At 39.1% G+C, this 22,910-nt stretch overlaps 1 protein-coding gene across 1 annotated transcript in view; it reads left to right on the top strand.

Annotated features, from left to right (window-relative positions):
- Window positions 1-8,081: 8,081 nt before the first annotated feature.
- LOC103362503 (ultraviolet-B receptor UVR8-like) overlaps window positions 8,082-22,910 on the top strand; it is a gene marked incomplete at its 5' end in the record, with an annotated part of 292,781 nt that continues 277,952 nt past the window's right edge. The window contains one exon of the mRNA XM_008288878.1: window positions 8,082-8,271. Within this exon, the coding sequence (XP_008287100.1) occupies window positions 8,082-8,271 (190 nt within the window). The remainder of the gene's footprint in view (window positions 8,272-22,910) is intronic.

The raw sequence follows: 22,910 nt of genomic DNA, 5'->3' as shown, positions 1-22,910 counted from the left end.
ACACATTATCTTTATTGTCAGTCCTGACCAAAGCATGTGATTTGAGTTTCTAGAGCGATCCCAAAATCTTAGAAACATCTCTATTTTTTAATTAACTTGTGGAAAACAGACATACATACATACATACATACATACATACATACATACATGTGGGCGTAGTTAATAATAAATATTTATTTGATGATTGTGACATAACGTTTCTTGGATTTTCAAAAAGACATAAGGAGTGGAATGATTGAGCGCTCTTCCATTTCTCCTTTCCTTATGTGTTAATATGAAGATTTTATAGAGAAACTTTCCTGTCTCCTGAGGTACTGTAATAAGTGCACTGTCAACTGATGTTACATGTTAAACAGGCTGCACCTCAAATATATATGACATGGTTACTTTAGCCAATTATGGTGTTGCTATTGATGCCCTTTCCATCTGTGACAAAATAATTCAAAAAGATCTCAAACAGAAACACTTATTCCAAAAACAACCAAACATCTATTAAATATAAAAGGACAGACTGAACTCCTAATGGTATGAAATAATATATTTACTCTCCTCTATAAATATGTGCTGTCTAACATAATCAAAGAACTGTTATTTAAAATGCCACAAAGGTATTACCCTTTAAATTCTATTTTTTGGAAAATACATTTGGAATACAGAAGACAAATACTCTTTTTGCAGTTGCATGTTGAAGCCACAGTCTCTGGTGTAAACACAACAACTGTCTTCATTCAGTGCATACATGTGTCACTGTTTTGGGCTGATTTTAGGTTAACATACTGTATTTTGGTACAGTCATTTTAACATGACGAAGAACTAGATTTGTTATTAATTTTTCTAAGTCGATTTTTTTTTTTACCAGTAGTGAACAATATTTAGTTAATTTGCTCACTATTTTGGAAAAAAAATGCTTAACATTTCAAAAATTCCATTAAAAAATCACAAAAAAATATTAATTTATGCGGACTCTTCAGCGTTAGTAAGACAACTGAGTAAACGTCTTCTGTGGGTTCATGGTTATGTTAATGCATACTCTTTTAAACCTATTATTACATATTTCATACAACAGCAACAATAACATGTCTTGGCAAACAGGTGACCTGAGGCTGCTCTCTGATTGGCTGCTTGGGTTCCGGACACTTCTTCTTCGTTGGTTTTTGACCTCGCTGAAGAGTTTTTCTCGGCGCGCACCGGCAGACTACGCAGGTGGTTTGCGTTTCCTCATCAGCTTTCTCCCACACTTTTGTAAGTCACAACAATTACCTGTTTTGTTTTCAGGAAGAACATGAATTGAGGTGCTTGTCTGCAGTTACACAACCATAATATAGTAACCTAAAAAAAAACGGCTGTGTGAGGCGTGAGTGCGGTTAGCTAAACCGTATTTGTGACAATGGTTGAACGGTGTGCGTGAAATGAAGCTTTCCCTCGACATGTAGCTGCTTTTTTAAGCTTTAATGTGTTCTTAAGAATTTAGAAAGAACTTGTAGGTGTGTGGTTATACGTGGGCTAGGGTCATAAAACGAAGCTCTCCCCAATGAACGTGCTGACATTAGCTAGCATACTCGTTAGCTTAGGTTAGTTGCTAAAATGAATAATAAACTTTTTTTGTACTGTTAACTTCTGTCATAAAACCACACGCAGTTCTTCGGGTGCATTAAAGCTTGCCTTTATATCCTCGGTTGAAACTTGAATGCTTAATGTATCGTTGCATTGTGAGTAACTCCGTGATTGAAAATGCGCAGGTCCGCCTCTGGACAACTCAACTCTTCTGGTGTTTTCTAACTGTCCAAATATAGCTTCAGGGATAGTCTAAGTTGTTGGAGAGATTGAAGTCTGCCACCATCCACAGCTGCAGAAAGCACTATTGCTACCAGTAGCAAAGTCCTAAGAAAGACTCCAAACTAAGTTAGCCTGAGCGTCTCAAGTGTCTCGTCCACTATAAGATTACTCCCGCCATCCGACCCCTGACTCGCCCCCACACCTCGGCCTGCAATTTAACAAGTGCCAGACAAGCTTGGAAAGGAAGAGCTTATGCAAACGTGTCTAAAAATACACTCCAGCGATCTATAAATTGGAGTGAGGCCTTCGTTTTGTAGCTCATGGTTTAAAAATAAAGAATGGCTAGAATATTTCTGCGAGAAAGATGCTGTATTTTGCTGTGCTTGTAGAAATGGAGATTCAGGAAACAATATAATCTGGGTCATAATGGTAAGAACAAAACCACTAGTACGGGCCATCAAACTGTTCTCTGTTGTTCTTTTTGCAACTGATTATAAATTAAATGTGAATCTTTTACAGAAGTCATAATTGACAAAGTCCAAAGCAAAAAATAGTTGGGTAAAATGTTACACATAACAGACTTTTAAGTGTAAGGCCCATTGTAAACATTACTCACAATACCTGTATAGATTATGCTAGAATTGGGAACAGTAACAGGCAGCACTGCAGTTATATTAAATCATCAGATGCAATAAGGTTACAAAGTGCTTAACAAAGAACATTTAGATGGGTAGGTGAAATTAAGTTAGGTCTAAGGACTAACTGTGAAGTTTTATTCAAGGCAGCAGAAAATGCTCCCCACATAAAACTAGCTTTCCCCTGGGCTCCTGTGGCTGCCGTCCCTCTTCTGCGTGTTGACAGCACTTGGCCATAAATGCCTTCGTTTTGGAGATCTGTTGGGTGATGGAAACAGGACGATGATGACAAGTTTAAGAGTACAAAAATGTTACATTTCCAGCATTTTTAGTCAGCATAAGTGGTTTATTTTCACTGCAGTGAGGGACTGAGTATCTCGGACATACAGAAATCTGTGGATGGGCCTGATTTTCCATTAGCCAGGGTTTCAATGGATACCGGAGTTAGAGGGCACCTGTGTCCATTTGAATCATAAAGCAATGTTGGAAGGAGGGACCTGCTGTAATCACAGTGTACCGTAAAGTATTTTCCAACCGTCTTCCAGCTTAATTTGTTCATTGTAACAAACTATTTTTTGTTGCTGTTGTTATTTTACATATAACCATCCTTAATCACAGTAAATACAGTCCAGTTTCAAAACACATAGTATTGTCTATAATAATCTAAATGTAATGCAGATTATGCTGCAAACAGCAAGCACTTCTTTGGCTTCCATTATTCGGTTACATGAAAGGTTAAAGTTTTACAATGACATACCTTTGCTATTATCATGTATGTGCATTAGGTTATATGTATTTGGAGGTTAAAAATCACTTTTAGGTGTCTACTCTAGTGTAGCTCAACTAATTTCAGAAGCACCTTAAGTTATTTTGTGCTCGAGTCATTTGTGCTTCCTGTTATGTAGAACTCCTTCAACTGGGAGGTTAAACAAAGGTGAATGGTGCAACTCCGGCTTGCTATAGCTTCATCCTTCAATGTGCAACTCTGTGAAGATGGCCTCTGATTAGTTCACTGGTATGTGTTAATCGAAGTTGAACTCTGTGGGTAGCATTGGTGCAGATGAATGTCACCTTCAGGAAACTGCTTTCCATCTGGCGAATACATTTAAATAAACTGATCTTTGTCTGTAAAGTTATGCTCTTTAAAAATATGGCATGTCCAGGCCATATGAGAGAGTATATTTAGTATAATGTGCGCTCATGCTGGGAAAGTGGTTAAATGAAGTATACGCACACCAGACAGTTTGTATGTCTCATATGGTCTGTTTTTGAGTGCGTTTACAGTATCAGTATTAAATGTCATGAAGTGACATTATGTTTTGGCGAACAAGGAGTATGTGGAGATTTTTAAAATGACATATGTTGTGAAGCACTGCCAGTTTAAATATCTGACAGATCAAGAATGCAAAACTGTAGTCCTGATTTTCAGCTTTCTTTTCCCTGTGCATTTGACCATTCATTCATGTTTTGAATTTCTGAGGGAAAGGACCAGCAATCAAGTCTGGGCAGCTAAAATATATACAGTGGCAAACTGATATGATGGTGTGCTTTGGAGGAGAGCCCATCTAGTTTTTAAAATTTTTTTTTTTCTCTATTTTAATGTGAGTAGGAGTTGGGGACAGAGTGCAAGCAGAATAGATTGGTCTGATAACTCATTAAATAGAGATATCGGATTAACCTGAGTGTAAATATTTCTGACTCTCTGTGTAGACTGGGAAGAGTGTTGGAAACTGGCTGTCTTAACTGTAGCTTTTTGTCACTGCTCCCTCCTGCTGCTGCCTGCTTTCGTTTGCATTCCAGGCGAGGTGTAGTTCATCTGGAACAAGCCTGTTTACAGCATGTTCCAAATTCTTACTGCATAGTAGTTCTGGGTTTTTAATACATGTGACAAAAAAGCAACAAAATCAAGTATACTCAAACCATATGAAAACGCATATAGTCAATTTTTTAATGGGCTGTTGATGGATGGCTATTACTGTCCCACAATGCAATACACAAAGGAAATGTGGATGGTCGTCAGGCAGTGGCCAAAAGAAGCTGTAGAGAAAGTGAACGTGAACAGCATTTACATTTTAGGTCAAAAACTTCTTTGAGTGTCAGTAAATGCATGTACATATTTTCCTTTTTTTCCCCCTTGAATACTATATTTAGTACTTTAAAGCCGAGAGACTTTGCTGAACATCAAGACAATAAACAGCGCTAAAATTGCGGCGATTGGTTGTGATTTGGACATACTACACCAACACGGAGTCCGATCGGAGACTATGCCGGCAGTTACTCGAGAGAAAAGGAGGCGCAAATGGTACGAACGTAAACAAAGGAAGAGGAAGAGAGCCGGGATCCATGCTAGGCTACAGGCTAACCCCTCCTGACCAGCAGTACTGTCGCTCCTGCTCTCCAATGTCCGCTCCCTCGATGGCGAGCTGGATGAGCTATGTTTGCTGGGAGAAACCCGCGGACAGTGGAAAGACTGCTGTGTGTTTGATTTTACAGAAACATGGCTCCAATGACAACATCCCAGTCTGGAATAAAGCTGGAGGGGACAACATTGTTCCAGGTGGACAGACAGACAGCTAGCTCTGGGCAGCATCTGCAGCTTCACCATCATCACATCATCATGTGTGTCGTTGTGTCCCTGAAGACCTACCAGGACCTGAAGAGGTTCACCATGTTCAACATGATGGCAGCAGCCCCTTCAGGAAACAGCGAGAGTGAACGTTTAGTGTCTTGCCTACCCCAGACGTGCATTCCGCAAAACCTACAAATTAAATGATCCTGAAGAAACGCTCTCTCATCTTGCCTGTACTACTGTACTGTGTATGTGCAGCAAAATGACAATAAACCTGATTTGATTTATACTGTAACTGTAAGCATGTAGTTAGCATTATATAAAATTGGTATGTATAATGGATTAGGGATGGAGCATTGTGACAAATTACCGTTTGTGCCTATCCAAAAATAAAATGGGCTTTATTTAATTTGATGCTGTGCAGTTTCTTTGCAGCTGTGCATAGTATACTTTTACATATATGTAATTGAATTGACATATTACCTTTTAAGTAGGGGTCTGACTATATGGAGAGGTTTCAAATAGTGACAGTTAGTGTTAGTCATCCAATGACTCACTGTTTTATGTTGTTGCAGAAAGTTTATTTATGAGCACATCGGAAAGTAAATATACAGACTGTAGGGGTTCCCAACTGTGCTTATTGTTAGAGATGCCATTCACTAATAATGAAGTTGCCACCACAATGCTGTGTGTGTTTACAGTGACTGTATAAAATACTTAGTTGCTCTCAAAGTTTACCCAAGTTTAGCTGATAATGGGTTAGTGTTGATCAGCTCCTGTAGTGCAACAGAAAGTGCTATGGAGACCGTTACCATGCCACTGTTGTGAGCACACTGGGGGGAGGAGGGGGATATGAAGTCAGGGCAACAAGACAGTCAGAACAATGTGAAAAATCCAAGGAACCAACAAAAGAAGTATAAAGGTTGAAAAGGAAATGTGACACAACAAGACGAAGAAATGCAAATTTCTACCTAAAAATTGGCACAGGTTAGTCCTTGGTGGCTGTTTGCTGCTACACTCGTTTCTTACTTGTATGTGTTTGGTGTTGCTTGTCATGCAGAGTTACAAACTGCAGCTGCTTGTTAGTATCTGTGTTTAGGCTTTTATTGTAGGTCAATGCACTTCTAATAAGAGAGATTCCAATTCTTTTCCTTAATTTTTGAGTGAATAACAGATTTAACATTTAGCTAGAATATATTTCACAGTGCTACAAAATGTGAAGGTATTGCTATCGTAATGTCACTCCAATGTGAATTTAAAAGCACAACTTGAAGCAGAATGCCTTTTACAGCTTATTGGCTTTAAGTCCAATAGTGCTCATTCAGAGAGTGTGGACTAGCCTGAGAAAAGAGACGCAGACCTTAGCCCTTATCTGGAATAACTGTACAAAAACCATAGCTTTTGTAAAATCTGTGATAATTAATTCAACAGCGGGATTGGTGAAGGGAAAATGACAGTTTCAAGTGGCATGACCAGGTTTGCGGTGCGTAATGGATTAGGCTGTTACTCTCTGGTGTTTTATATATATATATATATATATATATATATATATATATATATAAGGATGTTTGTGATAGAATCCATATCAAAATACAACTCTGACTCTGCCAGTGGTGGCATACATAGTAAAGTTTAGAGCTCTTTCTTGAAGCAGGGTTTGGTCAGTGGGCCACATGTTTCAACTTCCTTTTAAAAATAAATAAATAAAAAAAACCCCAGATATTTATGTGTACTCTAATTGTGTTTATTTCAGAATGATGCAGTACCCCCATCTCTGATTAGTGGATATGAATGTGGCAAATCAAGGCAACAACTTGACTGCCAATCAGTTGTGAAAAGGGAAATGTATGCGCAAGTGTGGCAGAAATATGAAAGTAATTAAAAGTGAGAAAAGTGAGCAAATCAAATCCTGCTTAGGGCCCTCATTAAGCTAAGGACAGCCCTGCATGCTTTGAAACTCATCTACATTAGAGGGAGATGAAGCTGGTTGTTAGGCAGCGCCTGATAACATTTGTCTATTAGGGACCGCAGAGGACCATCTGTAGCATAATGGCAGATGCAGCTTCATAACACATAAAGACCTCATTACTGCTTGTTTTGTGAAGTTTCTTTGAAATTTCTCAAGATAAAACTTCTATTGGTATGAATTTTAAAATCTTGTATTGAGGTGCACTCGAGGTAAAAGTAAGCACTATTACAAAAGACTTGTTCTTTTGTAATTGATCTATTAATGGCAAAGACTTAAATCACATCCCTCAGTAGAAGCTCATTAATCTATGCCGTGTATGTGCTCCTAGTTGGATAGGTTGTATCCCTGCATTGGGAGAAAGGGTGCCTTGGTCAAGTCCAGTCTTTATTAAGATTAATGAACAGCTTGACATTTTTAGTCCTCTGTCTGAATCGATAATTTTAATACTCATGAGGGCCAATGGGGATCTAAGCTTGTGGAACACACGTTGTGGCCACAGGGTGCATGTTAAATGTCCAAGTGGTAATCAATGCAAAGAAATTAGCTATTGATCTCTTATAGTTTTGTAATAGGTTATCTATTGGTTTGCTCTTTCGGAAAATTCCAATATCAGTCGGATGGAATTGTGCTGGTAATATTGCTGTGGGGAGTGTGTGTATGTGTATGCATGCAACTTCAGTGTGTGTCTGCATGTGTGTGCAGGGTCACATTCTAATTAGCACAGAGGGCAGACTGTAAATAAACATGTTGAGTAGCATATTGGTGATCCACAGTTCATTACAAATAAGGCTGAGAACTTCTGACTGGTTTTATGCAAGCTTAATGTTGACTAGAAGACCAGTGTTTATTATCAGCTATTTTGAATAAAAACATTTTCTTTTTCTTTGTCATATTATATGTTGCGTCTTTTGTATATTGATAGTAACAGACCATGATTAGATGAAAAGCTACAGCTATACGACTACTTTTTCAGGTTGAAAACTGTAGTTTCTAATCAGAGTATAAGGTCAGAAAAAAAAATGATGTCATGCATATATATACAGTTCTTATTTATGAATAAGTAGTTATAAAATAAAAGTTGCAATTACAAAAAGTACCAAGCAAACTTACTTAACCATTACTTGGTCTATGTTCCCTGGACATACAGTGTGAGTTGGATATGGATCTGCTTTGCTGGGGTACAGCGGAGCTTGGCCAGACTGGACATGGAAGGCCAGGGTACATTGGTCCACAGGAGGCCCATCTAAGAGAGTTCACTTCAGCCAGGCTGGGCAATGTGAAGCTGCTGGCGTGTGGATCCAGTCACTCTGTTGTGGTTACAGGTACAGTTCCCAGTCTGCTTGTGCAATGTTTGTTCCGGGTGGGTAGAAAAAAAACAATTTGCATACCAATTGGGTTACTTACTCTGTTCGATTCTAAATTGCTTTACAAATGCCAAAAATAGATTTTTGTAATAATGCAATTAACACAACTTAAAATGCAAACTCCGTCATAAGGGCAAGTGCAGCACTAACTACAAAGTTAGTGTTGTTGACATACATCAATAACAAGCAAAAAAAAACCCCAACCCTTAGTCTGACAATGAGACTTTCAAGACCATTATTATACGTATTAGTTGTGGTTCTTTTGTTCGTTAGTAGGCAAACAGTAGAAGTCAGTGGTTTAGCTCACAGTGAACTGGAGTCAAACTGAAAAGTCAAACTATAGGGCCTTTTTTTCTGTATTTAATTGAGGATCAATATGACCCAATTTGTAACATTAAGAACTGAAATTGATTCAAATCATTAGTCAGTCAGTGTCCCATCGCGACTGTTTGTTGTTTTTGATTTTACGCTGTGGACGTCTGCGTACCATTCAGTATACTGGTATGAAATAATGCATCGGACTTGAGCTTTGCTACTAAGCATGGTTTCTATGTGTATATTAGATTGTGGCATAAAAGTTTTATGAGGGCAATGCATGTACTTTGTCATTTGTCCAGAAACGGGGAAACATCATTTAGCAGATTAATTTGCCCATTAATTTTTGTCACTGACGTTGGTGTTCACCATGGTTAAGTCAATAGTGCATCTTCAGACACAGAGTTGTGTTATGTTTTGGTGAATGTAATGTCAAGTCTGGTTTGTCTTGGAGTATTTGGAAGTTTTTGAGACAACCTACAAAATGCAGTTTGATGTACTGCTACTGAAAACCACTGAAATCCACTGAGGCTGTCGAATGTTTACAGAACAATTAGCAAGACGGACATTTAATCAAAGGACGGATACGAAACCAAGCCAATATCATTCACGAGCAACAATAACACATACAGTCTGCCATTTGATGGACATGTTTTTCCAAACTGTAGTAGCAGTAGCATAAGTGAATGGTGTGCATATACAGGACACAGAAAACAGGTTTGTCTGGTGGCACAGTAATGGCTATTTTGTATAGGTTTCAAACACACACAGTGTCATAGGCGTAGGGTTAACGGACTACATTAAGTGTCTTCCCTTTCCTGCCCATGAGGTAATACTGGCCTACTTATTTGCCAATTTGATAGAAACCCTGATGACAGGAAGAAAGGAGCCTCCTTTTGTACATTAGCTGGCAGTACTCATAAATCAGTAGCCTAGATAAGTCTTATAGATCACCCCAACACAGTGATCCTATACCTCTGCCGTCATTACAGGGAAAAAAGGTGACATTTTTGATTGATTAAAATGGTGCAGGCTAGCTTAGGCTAAATCATGTTAAGTGATGTGACATTGCAGTTTCACATATCATATTTCTGTCAAGACAATGATGGTGGAAGGCATTGTCAAGGCATGATATCTGACAACAGCAGACATCTGGAGGGACCGGAGGAGATTTATGGGAAGGTTTTAGTGGTCTGAGGGAGATGAGAGAGAGTAAAAAGTGGTCCTTTTTTGTGCATTGTCACTTCCAGAGTGACTGTAAATTTTACTCCAGTGCTGTTGGGAATTGGAGACATTTACACATCCTGACAAATTGCCTGCTGTAAAAGTATTTATTGGTCTTGTCCTCTCTTTATTCTTGGCCTACTCACAAACATATACCCCCCTCACAGACACAGAAATATTTATCCACAGCAAATTTATGGGACACACGTTTATGCTGCGTACCTGAGCTATAGCCCAAGATATGTCATAATGGTGTCATGTTGAGAGTACTGGTCCTCTGTTAATGTTTTAATAGAGGAACTCTTGAGTAGGTCATAATGGTTTTATATCTGCCACATTGTCTGCTATCAACGGCCATTTGGCCCAGTCGGCTCCTAGAAGGGCTTGTTTATGGAAAATTAGCTTGCAAGCGAAATCCATAAAGTGCACAGAAGGGTGAAGAACAAGTTTCCTTGTGTAACCTACTGACAGGCACACGCTCTATCACAAAAGGATGAACTGTTAACTGATTAAAGGTTATCACCCCAGCGACTGTCACCGACCAACATTCAGTGATCAGTTGTAAACAAGACTGGCCTTAGAGCCTGTTGTCATGGTAAACTTGCACAGTGTGTGCATATTATAGTTTTTGTGGGGAGTTTTGCATTTTTTGTTCAGATGGCAAGTGTGACAGTGATTAATTGCAACTGTCTTTGATGAGGCATTTTCATATGCTAATAATTTGGCCAGTATGGAACATATTTTCACATTGACTCAGTGCAAATTACAAACTATAAATGGCCATTTAATTGTAGTAAATGCATCTTGTCCCTGGAAGGGTGAAATGGTTTCTTTTGCGTAAACTTAGTTATTTCTGTTGACTTTGTTTGTCCATGTTCAAACATTGCTCCACGTTTTAGAAAAGCATTATAAATTGTTGCCACTGGGTGGCACTGTGAGACTACCAATAAGACACTTTGACACAGGAGAGTAGGTGGGGGTAGGTGGGAAAAGGGAGGCTCACACTTACCTCACACTCAGACAGAGCTATAATTTACTAATAGTGTGGGAGCCGCCATTGCTGTTATCTTTTAATAGATTTGTACAGGGGAAAGCAGGTGCCTGTTGTTAATGCGTCCAATTGCCCAAGTTGCCTACAGAATTTAGGGCATCCATCACTGTCGTCGGTGGTGACACCCTGTCGTTCTACTTCACGCGGCGGGCCGGCCGGGCTGGGTTGGTAACAGATGAGGCTTCTCTCTCCTCCAGACGCCCACAGTCACACAGAGACAACCACCATACGTGCTTGCACATGCATACACACACAAAAACACACTGCTATACCACATTCTTAGAGGACAAACTATACTCATACCCATTGCAGCAGAAAGTGAAAATATACATGGTACGTATAGAGCTCTGATGTACTCACATTTACATAAACTAAACATTATGAAATAAATAATCATATCCAATCTAAATCTATGATGGAGCCTTAAAACTGTGAAATGAACACTATTTGTACATTTTTTTGGGCTGCTAAAACTTAGCTATTTGTTATGAAATACTTAATCTTGTTTATTTCTACATTAACAGTTTATTGCAAATTCCTTTTATTTAATTCAAGCAATTTTTATTTCAAAATGTAATTGTTTTCCCAAAGTCTACTTTTATCTTTATGTGATGTTTTCCCATTGGCCATTTGATTTCATACAGCCACTTTTTTTTTTTTTTAAATCACGGTGACTGTTAGTTGTTGCGAGTGTGTAGGATCTGTACACCAATTGAGTGGGCTTTTTGATATTGATTTGTTTCCTGGAATTGTCTCTTCTTAACCACTTCTGTTGACTTGTAGCTGTAACTAAGGCATACTAGGTATCGGGTGATAGCAGACGAGACTTCACATGGCCTGCAAACTATGTAAAAATGGACAACGCATCTCCACTTCCTGCCACTGTGCAAAAGTGAAGCCAGACTATTGCAAACCCATAAACTGCACACGCTCCCTTAACTTGACTAACAAGCAGGCTGCCAGCAAGTGACGTAAGGAGCTGCGATAGAAATGTAAAACCAGTGAGAAGCAGTTAGTAACTAGCTAGTTCGAGCCTTTACCATATTTACATCAAACTAGCAACACTGTTATAGTTATTCAGTAGAGTAGTTGCCTGGCAGTGTTTAATACACTTAATGACATGACAGGCTTACTTTGGCTGAGTTTATCATTTGCTAACACTCTCGCTTTATTGAGTGATTAGCCATTATTTTGCTGTTAGTGCCAGCACTTCTGTCTGTTGTCTTACAGTACAGTGATCCGTTTGGAAAGCCAACTTACTTTCATTATGTGGTGTGACAGCTTTTTGTTCCCTAATATTGTTAAATACTGGTTTATACTGGAAGGAAAGGAAAAAAAATTAGAGGCTTCTGTCAGTCATTGACAGCAATTATACTTTGTAGCACATTAGTATACATTCCTGTCCATCAACGTGTATGGCTATCTGAAAAATATTCAGTGCTTAAAATTTGACTGTTTTGACACTTGTTGATAATCAGTAAATGTTGCTGAGCAATGTTAAAAACCCACTTAACAGTTCTATTAAAATACATTTTATAATATTATAGCAATTATATTTTTATTAACAAAAACAAAAAGTACCCTAACTCTTAGAATATGTAATATTTAAACTACGACTAAGAAATGTGACTTTGAAACATCTTACATGTCACTGATCTGTCCATGAGACCATGGAGGGAGAGGCAGAGCTGTATTTACAGTGGAGATAGATGGAGACCACAGCAGCAATTTAGGACACCTGAAAGTGTGAAACCTAATGCAGAACGGAAGCAGAAACAGCAGGACATCACCGCCAGTTGCTTAGCGGAAGATCATGCTCTCTGTCAGCCCAGGCGCAGAAACCGTATGAGGGCTATTTTTGTTGCTGTGTTCATGGGACCATCAGCGTCCTTAGTTGTTTCAGCCAGAAACATCCCATGGTTTAGCTGCGGCTGCTGGATGTCAGTGTAATTCTTCATATGGCCTTTATGTTAAATAGAATTTGTTGTAATAATTTTTTTTCACCTGAAAATTAGAGTGTGCTCATTACCAAACGTTTCTCTGCTCTATGTTATACCATCACTGAGGAATCGTTGACTTTCTATTTGAGTATGTGATTGTATGCAGTTCGCGTTGAGTTGGCTGATTATCGTTTTAATGCTTTTCTGAAAACATGTTGTAATTGTAGAAGTGTCAGAACAGTAAAAAAATAAATTTATAAATGAGACATAACAAGTTACCATGCCAGGCTAGTGTTAAGAGTTTTACAGTATGCTAAAGTTGGCTACCTAGCAAACATGAGTAATAGATAATACAATGAAAATTGACACTATGAAATTAAACAGCCATTGGGAAAAACATTAGCTTAAAATTAACATTGACTTTGTTAAAATGACATTTAAAAACCTGTCAGAATTAAATAATATTTAGTAATGAGCTCAGCTTTAAAGCAAGGTTAAAAATATTTAATGAAGACCAGCTTAATTTAAAAAATTGAAAACAATGAAAAAAACATGCATGATAACCTTTTGAAATTGATATTTTTAAAATAAATGCTCTGTTAGAGAAAGAAAATGCCATTAAAAAAATAATCTTGGTAAACTTTGCCCCCCATTGCTTTGAATTCTTGACCTTCTAGCTGCACCCTTGAGCTTAGCCAGGGGCACCACGTTGCTTACAGGTTTGCCCTCCGCCCTGGAAAACACTCTGTGCAGCTGTGTTTCTTTAGACCCAGGCTGAGAGTTGGAGGGTATACAGAGGTGCCTGCTAATACCTTGTTAGGGTTGTTTCAGTTGCTGGGTCTCAGTGAGGTCACTGTCAGTCCTGCTTTAGTTCGAGGCCCTTGATCTGCTGCATGTTGGATGAAGCCAAGGACTCATGTGCTGGCCGTTAGTGACCTACTATGATTTTCTGCTGGAGGCCTTGCTCTTGTGACTCCCTTAGACTGTGTGAAGTCAGATGTCTTTGGTCAGAAACGGTTATTTTGATTTAGGTGTTTGAATGGGAAAAGCAAAGACTAAATAATAGACTAAATATCTTTGATATTACACTTTAAAAAGCTTTTATTGTTTAAATTGGACACAGTTTTGTCAGGAGATGTTTGACAGAAAGTCGGTATGCTATCCCAAAAAAGGGCAGGTGGAGGACTGAGCTGAGGGGGTGGGTTATTTTTGTCTTAATATCCCCTCCGTGTTTTTTCTTCTCTTTTTCCATATGAGTTATGAACCTTGGTTAGGCTTTAGTGTCAGGTGTTAAACAGCATATGAGGGCTGTGACCCAGCTTCCTACCCCTCTCTTCCACTCTGACATCTCTCTTAACATAAAACAGAGCCCTCGCTCTCACCGTAATTGTAACCATCATGTTCCTTTTGCACTGTTTTTCCAGTATTACCCTCTGCATGCTGTTTGTAAGCATTGCACCAATTTTATGCATTCCTCAGATACTCTAGTCCTTTCTAAACCATAATGTAGTTCCTGTCCCAACTTAAAACAACGTACATTTTCTTTTGTCATGTAATGACATCATGCGTATGTTAGTGATAAAGAACAGTCTGGAAATTTTTAGAGTGCATAATTTTATACAACTTGTCAGTAAAAGCAAGTATTGATACAGCCTCTATTCTTTGAGTCATCATAAAAATCCTGCAGATCTCTGCAAACATGGAGAGACACATAGCTCTGTCTGTTCAGTTTAATGATGTCCATTAAAATTGAGTACAGCAGACATAGTTTGCTCTGAATTATTTGGTCCTGAAATCCAATAAGTTTTTAAAATAATAAAATAAGCTAAAGTAACGGGGATGGACAATTGACCTGCCGTCTACTCAATCCTTATTGGTATTCAGGGCACTGTTATCTATGCAGAAATATAAAGGATGCAAAAAGTGAGAGAGAGAGATATCGCCAGAGTGGGACAGATGGAGACACAGACAGCCACGATGGCACAAAAAAAAAAAAAATCCTCAAGGTGCACACATGACCCTCCTTTTCTGCCTTAAGGATAGGGTTCTTTTGGAAATGTATAATTCACTTGGACTGTCAGGAAACTGTGTTGTTAATATGGAGACCTATTTTCTCATTTTCTCTTTTCTCCCATCTTTCTTTCCTGCCATCTGTGCCTGTAGGCAAATACACCTTTACCTATGTATTTTATTGTCTTGTTTAATGTTTGTCAAAGAATGCAATACTCAGAATAATTCGAGGAAAGTATTGGCCATCCCCTGCATGACAACTCCAATATGTCTGCTTTGGACCGAGTTCTGAGCAGAGCTTTGATAATAATTTGCCATTTAGCTGGGCTGATGTTTTTCTAAGATTTCCCAGTTGGGAAAGGTGAATGTGCAGAAAAGGGAGGGAAGGGGAAAAATAAACCTGTCCCTGCTTCTCATCCTCTTCGTTACTCTTTCTATCTTGCTCTTCCCCTTGATCCCTGTGCTAATGTAGCTGAGCAGGTTAAGCATTTAGTTTTGCACACAGTTGCTTTTTAAGGTTAATCATGGAACAGAAGTGTTTCTGTTGCTGTAATATGGGCTTAACTCTCTCTCGGTGAAGCATGGAGCACTTGAGATATGTAGTTGACCATGCTGCTCCCTCCACCTTTCTTCCTCTTCCTCGTCTGCATCCCTCTAAAAAAAAAAAAAAAAAAAAAAAAAAAAAAGACAAACGTTATGCAGAACAAAAGATGGGGGAAAGTCTTGCCAATTAGCAGCTAATGAGACAAGCTTGTGAGGATATCCAAATCCTCAACGTGTTAACGTTTACAACCCCCCCTCCATCTCTAGACTCCCTCAACCTATGCCTTCCCCCATCTGCCCTTGCACCCAGGCTTTTGTAAGGCGGTGAGGGCACCTCTGAGGCCCTCTGTGTGATTATTCACACATGGCTGTGGCCCTGGCGCTTTGAGTGCAGAATAGGGGAGCAAGAAAGAAATGCCTCATGTATGGATAATGTAAAAATGCTCAACTGACACACGGCCAAGGCTCTCTTCTTACTTTTTTTTTGGTTTTTTTCAAATTTCACTTGTCCTTTTCACCCCCCCCCCCAAACACACACTCACCCACACACATTAACACCACCCAACCTCATCATCTATAGATAGATACATAGATCCAATGAGGCACTCTGTCCCTCGCCATCCGTTCTCAATTTTACTTAATAATGTAAAGCCAGGAATTGGGTGGGTGGGTTGTGGTTGGGACACTGGTGAGGGAAACACATTTGATAAGTGAAAAATAATATGCCAAGAGAAAAACCAGCCATCCCAGTTGCCTTTGACATGCTTTTTAACAGAGATGTCTGTGTTGGAAGTGAAAATAAAATCTGCTTTTGTAATAGAGATCTTTGGACAGCCTTGAATGATTTGCCACTACTCCTTTCCGGACTCATTTTCTCCAGAGTGTGTATTGGGAGTGTGCTTGGAATCTCAGTGGGGGAAATCAAATGTGAGTTGGCCTGGAAGTGTTGCAGTAAACAGTGAGAAAAGCAAACATAGGCCAGATCAGGGAATATCATGCAGTGTAATGTTTGGACTAAAAAACAGAAATGTGTAATGGAACAGCACAAATTCCACCCTCCAAGGGGACTTCTAATTGATTCTGTGCTTCATTACTGGTTTTCTCAGGGACAAATGGACATCTCACTTTAGTATGAAAACAGAGCCATAGACAGTTAAATGGATGCCACGGTGATTATTGCGATACAGTTCTCACAGCATTTGGCAGCAGATGATTGCTTTATTGCTTTAGTTTTTCTTAAACTGTATTATTTTTTTTTCTAGAAGGTAGCAGGGAGTAACAGTTTGAATACAACCTTAACCTTGACTGAAACAATTAAATGAAAAGCAGAGAATTGAAAGAGAGAGGTTTGGGAACACAAACTAATCCAGGGCTCCACTTGATATGTTATTTGTCAGGGGCAGTACATTTGTGCATGTTAACTAACTGTGCCACTGGACTTGGCCTGCTCGTAATAGGGTTCCAGCACAAACATTTTCTCTCAGGGATTTCTATTATTAATTCTGTCTGAACACATCCATAAATGAATAATGAAATAAATAATGAAAACGTTATTACTTTTGGCAGCTGGGTCATTTCTCGTTTCCTGCTTTTTCCTCTGCTTGTTTCCTACTAATTAACTTTCCAAGGAGTTGTCCTCCTTTTCACAAAATAAATTTCATCAGCATGGTAGGCCATTGGAAGTGTGGGCACACAGTCTTATGAAAAGACAACAACCAGAACAATACACAAGTCCTTCACTGTTTCCTTGTCATTGTCAAAGGAAAGAAATTAAATATTTTTTTAGAGGTGGACACAGCTGGTACAGAGTTCTTCAGCTGTTTTGTCAAAACAGGTGGAATCAAATATGGCATTGGTCACAATGGAATCAAATATAAAAGATTTTCAGCTGTGAACCTGTACCAGAATAATGTGACCTCATGCTGACATGTTTTTGGTTTGCTTGTGACCATAAAGTATGAAACAGGATGCGCTTGTAGCAACATCTTATGTGACAAATCAAGGTTCCTTCCCCTCTTTTCAGCTCCACCACCACTCATCTCCCTTCTTTCAGATGCCTGCCCTATGCCCCGCGCCATGCTGTTAAAGGCTTGTGTGCTGGGACAGAGGCTTGGTGATAAGTAGCCCTCATTTAATATGGATCTTAAAGAGGGCAGTAAAGCTAAAGCCTCTGTAAAAGTCCCCCCATCCCTCCGGCATTGCTATATAGATGACTCTTCTCTCTCTCTCCTCATTAGAGTCATTGCAACTCTTTCAAACTGCTCCTTCCTTCTCTCTGCGTTTTACTGTTAATTAGTTTGCTTTGTAAGGTTAGACGTGCGGACGGAGCAAGTTTGGGAGTGTTTGGCTGCCATCTGTGTGCATACGGCTCTAACTATGTACAGATGGTGTGTGCTTACAGACAGGTTGCTTCTTGTGTGGAAAAAAGCGTGAGAGACGGTTTTGGTTATTTTAACAAGATTTATGGCCATTCTCACAGGTAACTGTTTAAGCCATAATGATGATTGTTAGTCAGCTGTCAAAAAAGGGTAATTTAAGGCAAGAGCAGGAAAGAGAAGAGAATGTATGTTTCTTCATTTGCACATTGTTAGCGATGAATCCTTTTGAAAAAAAATCCTGGAAAATTAGCTTTGTTAAATTTTTAACCGTGAAACATGTTGAACTAATTGTGTTGCGGCTACTTCAGAAAAGCTCTAAAAATTTGGCCAAGTTAAAATACCATTAGCCACTCAGTGAACCAGGTAAGTAGAGAAAGAGGCAGAGATTGCCAAATAATTGCTTGACAAGGTCACCAAATTAGAAAACATAATCTAATAAGGAGCTGACTGACTTATTTATGGTTTTGGGTCCCTGCACAGAAGTGTCATATTTAAGCCCCCATTAAGTTTCAAGTTTAAGTGTTATATATTCAGCACGAGGCACATGACAAAATACACGTTAGATACTTTTTGTTTTAGAACTATGCAACCAGTGAAAACCTGCACTACAACAAGGCTTTTTATTTTGCATGCTCTTTTCTCTATTTTTTATTTTATTTTTTTTTCTTTTCTCATTTTGTGACTTCTTGGCCTGCCTGCAAGGTGCCTCTTGCTGGTGGGAAACCTGCCCTTGTCAGTTGCAGTTCAGTGCCTAATGCTTTCTACTGGGTATTGTGAATGACCCTCCCACAATTAAAAAAGGGTTAGCAAAATTATTGTTGGCCTTCTGCCACATACTTTGTGACTTAGCAATGGTTAGAGACAGATTGTGGGCCCAGTGTCCCCAAAACTTCACTTTTTCTAGCTCACTGAAATTGCCCGGTGTAATTAGCAAATTGAAGGGAAAACAGGGAGAAGAAGGTCTTGCTTTTTGTTGAGGCAAGAACACAGACTAAATGTAGGATTTTTGCATTTAACTTAAATACAATGGAACCCTTATTGTTGGCTATGGTCAACCTTTTGCTTGTAGTTTTTTCACTGATATTGAGGAAGAGCAAAATTGTGTGTAACTGCTTGTTGTCTAATTGTATTTGATAAAAGTGACCTGTTGTTGATTTCACTGTTTTGTAAGAACAATTAAAAAAATGCAAATTTTCTTTTGCTTTACCCATTAGAGATACTGGTGGACAGTATACATGCTTGAGAAGGACATAAACTGCTTTTTCCCCCCTCTCTATTCAAAGTGAGAAAGAGATGAAAGTGAGAAGAGTACATGTAACTACACACGAGAAAAAGATGAGCATTTTCACAGTAACGTCACAGTTTTGCCAAACACCGTCAAATAAAGGTTTATTAACGATTATAATTTGCTGTGCTGACACCTTTTTTCATGATGAAATGGAGTGTTGAGACTGGGCTGAGAGGTATTGCAGTGCGGTGTCAGCGCTTATGGAGTCAGTTAGAAGAGAATCTGTCATTTCATTAGATTTGTTGTAACATTATTTATTATCATGTATTGATGCATGTTACTTGCTGAGACAGGTCACAAATAAGATATAGACATTTATGCTACTCAGTGCTTTTTCCCCCTGCCCAAATGTTCAAAATGCAGAAAATTAGAAAGACATAACATTTACCATTACAAGATGAAGTACATTTTTTACAGATTGTTCTTTTTTTTTTTTCTTAAATACTCACCTTGATTGAATCCATAAACACAAACTTATAATTAAGGTGTGTCATAAAACTGCTTACTAATGACTACAAATCAATACAGCTACTTAAATGTAGAAACACTCATTTGCTACAGCTACACAAAATGTTTTCAATGAAAACCACCTCCTTTCGTCTTTCTTCTTCAAAACCTCAAATCCTCGGCGTCTGTGAAGAGGATCCTCCACAAATGTCTGAGAAAGCGGGCACAAAAATACTAGAGGGAAAAAAGATTGCTTTGTTCATTTCTTTCCCCCCCTCTTTCTCTCTTTCCCACTCTCCCCAAGGTTCTATTAGGAAATAGATCCCAGGTGTTCGATAAGCCTGTAGTGGACATGACAGCAGTGCAATCAAGTGTATAAATTTAATTGCAGGCTCATTTTGTGCCGTTTATTAGCCGTTTAGGGGCACATCGCTTCACTTGAACCCTGTTATTGCCAGACAGAACAGCTGTTTGGTTCCTTTTGTCTCATTGCATAGTTTGAAAAAGTACACACTTAAATGCCAAATGTTGCATATATGACATACATATATAAGCAACAGCAAAAGCTATTGCCCACAAATATTGTATTTCATATGATGGATTTTGCTGGACTAGACTGAGTTGTATATACTAAAATAATTGGACTAAATTGTAAAAATACGTACATTTTAGACACAACAGGAAGAAAAAAATATTCAACATAAAATCTTTTTAATTAAAAAGTTATACAGCTTATTGCATAAACAAGTTGGCTACACACAGACAAAACACACACACACACACAAAGCAAAATAAAAGGACTGTAGTGAGTCTGTATGCATTCCATTTGGCTTTTTTGGGGAACTGGGTAAGTCCTTCCTCCGTTTTTCCTGCCGGACGATGCCACACACTGAGAGGCCTGCAGATGTACTAGCTTTGGTTGAAACCTTCTTCTGGTGCGACACCCCATTAATAAAAAGCCTAGAGAAAGCTGTGTTAATTGTTACCATGCACTCGGCCTCGCCATTCCTATAAATCATCCTACTAATTGCAACAAATTGTGGGCTGACATTAAGCTATGATTCCGAACCGGCAAATATTCATCAACATTGCAACTAGCCCCATAAAACACAGAGCCGGCCGTTTCCCAGGCTTAACATATATCTACCATCTAACTCCCCCATTATTTATGGATCTCTCTTGTCCTCAGCATTTAAGTGCTGCATTGTGAGTGAATGAGACGCCATCTTGTTTATTTATTATATCCCTGGATTAAGCCCAAGTAGTGGCAGTCGTATGACCAGCAGCAGACCTTGTTTTCCATGTTACCCTTGAAGCCTTGTGTGTTGTACTCAGTGCTCTGAAATGATTACTATGTTGCCTGTCATAGCAAAAATTACCTTGAAGTATTTCTGTAAATTCAAGGCTGCTTAGAGTTTGATTGTAAAGAATGTAGCAAGAAAATTGTACCATATTTGTATCTGATAGTTTCCCTGTCTTCAGAAATAATTAGCCTTAAATGAACTGCCTAAGATGTAAAAAGCAATATTTTTTTTTCTTCTTCCTGTCACTGAGTTGTCAGTGTTTACCAAATGTTTATAACTATATTAGGCACTTAGAAAGTGCTTGATTCGTCGCCAAACAGTCATATGTTGGGGCATTTAACCCTCCCATGCAATGTTTATTTCATGCAGACAAAAGGCTAGTTAAATCTCTTTTTCTACGCTCTGACAGTCACTATAACTGTCACTGCAGATGATCTATTTCACAGCCCAATGCATTACTACCAATAATGTTTCACTGTGCTGCCAATTCACCCTGGTACTGTTCAAAACAGCGACAGTATGTGTCAAAGCAGTACTTAATAGGCTGTCCCCCAGGTGTGCATCAGCAGCTAAAGATGTTGAGGCTAAAGGTCAGGATCTGATTTGTTATGTGGGAGTTCATGGGGAATTTTGATGTGAACTGATCAATTCCACACCCCAACATGCACATAAATCAATTCTGCATCTGGAGGGAAGGTATACATGTGTGCACATCATGTATGAGTGCACGTGTGGACATGCACACACATGCACAAATGGACCCATGCAGCCTATAGTGTAATTAATCATAAATCTCTTTCAGTATTATGTGAGCATGTTTTTATCGCCTCGTCTCCCCTTATTACCTTTTCCCCCTCGTTTATCCCTCTGTTTTAAATTGCTGAGATCCTAGCCGGCTTGATAGACCACAGTAACTGGCACTACCATGGGGATAGGGGTGATTGGCTGGAGAAGGGAGAGCAAAAACATCCCTCCTTTTGACAATGTTAAGCATTGACGGGCTTATTACTGTGTTCTCTGATTCAGCTGGATGTGTTCAAGGATCTTCTCTGCGGTGAAAAAGGTCAGCTGCTCTTAGTTGTGCTCAGCTAGAATACTAATACTGTCCTTATTCAAATGATCTGCTCCAGCGCTTATTAAATTGATGGCCCAGGCGCTCTAATTTAATAGTGTTGCAGTCCAGGAGAGGGACACAGCTGCAGTCACCGGTGAATTAGGTGCTTCTGAGGCAAAGTTCAAGCAGGAGCCCCCTTTGCTTTTGGGATGCATTTTTCCCAGCAAATTAGCAGTCAGTGGCACTGCACAATTAATTAGTGCAAACCAGGAAAAGCTTGTCATTTAATAAGGTGCTTTTTTCCCACTCACACCTCTCCCACACACAGAAATATCTCTCCCTATCTGACCATACCTCATCCCCCTCCCCTAATCCCTCCCTCCTTTTTTGTCTGTCTCTGTCTTTGCTCTACGTCCTCCTCTCTTCCATTCCACATAAACAGAGGGAATTGATCCATTAAGTGCTGTGCTATTAATACCATTTAATGTATGTCTGGTTGGATGAAAGCTGTAGGTTGGATATTTCTGTGGCATCGGAGTTTGAGGGCTCCCTCTGGGCTGGATAGAAGGCGTAGAGATGGAGGACTTGCTGATTATTTCATCTGATCAATACCTGTGATAGGCTGATAGTTTCAGCGGATGTTGATAAGCACGCTGAAACACAGAATATCTTTAGTGGCCACAGTGTGTGCAGGAACTTTAGCGTGCGTGAGGATATTTGTAAGTGCAACCATGCACAGTTTATCTTGTGTGTGTGTGTGTGTGTGTGTGTGTGTGTGTGTGTGTGTCCATATGAAACCCATAAAGAGGCACTTTTTCAGTGTTTAATTGGACTTCACTTCAAGAGGCAATAAATTCTGTGTGATGTGATGTGGACTCAAGTGCTTTGCAACCCAGCCAAACAATTACGTAAACTCCACATCATAGTAGCCTTAACAAAAGTTGCAGCTGATTAGCACGGAGTATAATTTTGTTGGGTAACAGCTTTGTTGCCCTGTTGTTTGACCTTCTGAGCAGAATGTGGTTCTCACTTTAATTCCATAC

The sequence above is a fragment of the Stegastes partitus genome, unplaced genomic scaffold, assembly GCF_000690725.1.
Source record: "Stegastes partitus isolate 25-593 unplaced genomic scaffold, Stegastes_partitus-1.0.2 Scaffold13, whole genome shotgun sequence".
Classification (NCBI taxonomy): domain Eukaryota; kingdom Metazoa; phylum Chordata; class Actinopteri; family Pomacentridae; genus Stegastes; species Stegastes partitus.
Note: the sequence above shows the minus strand (reverse complement) of the source record. Positions and strands in the feature narration are given on the sequence as shown.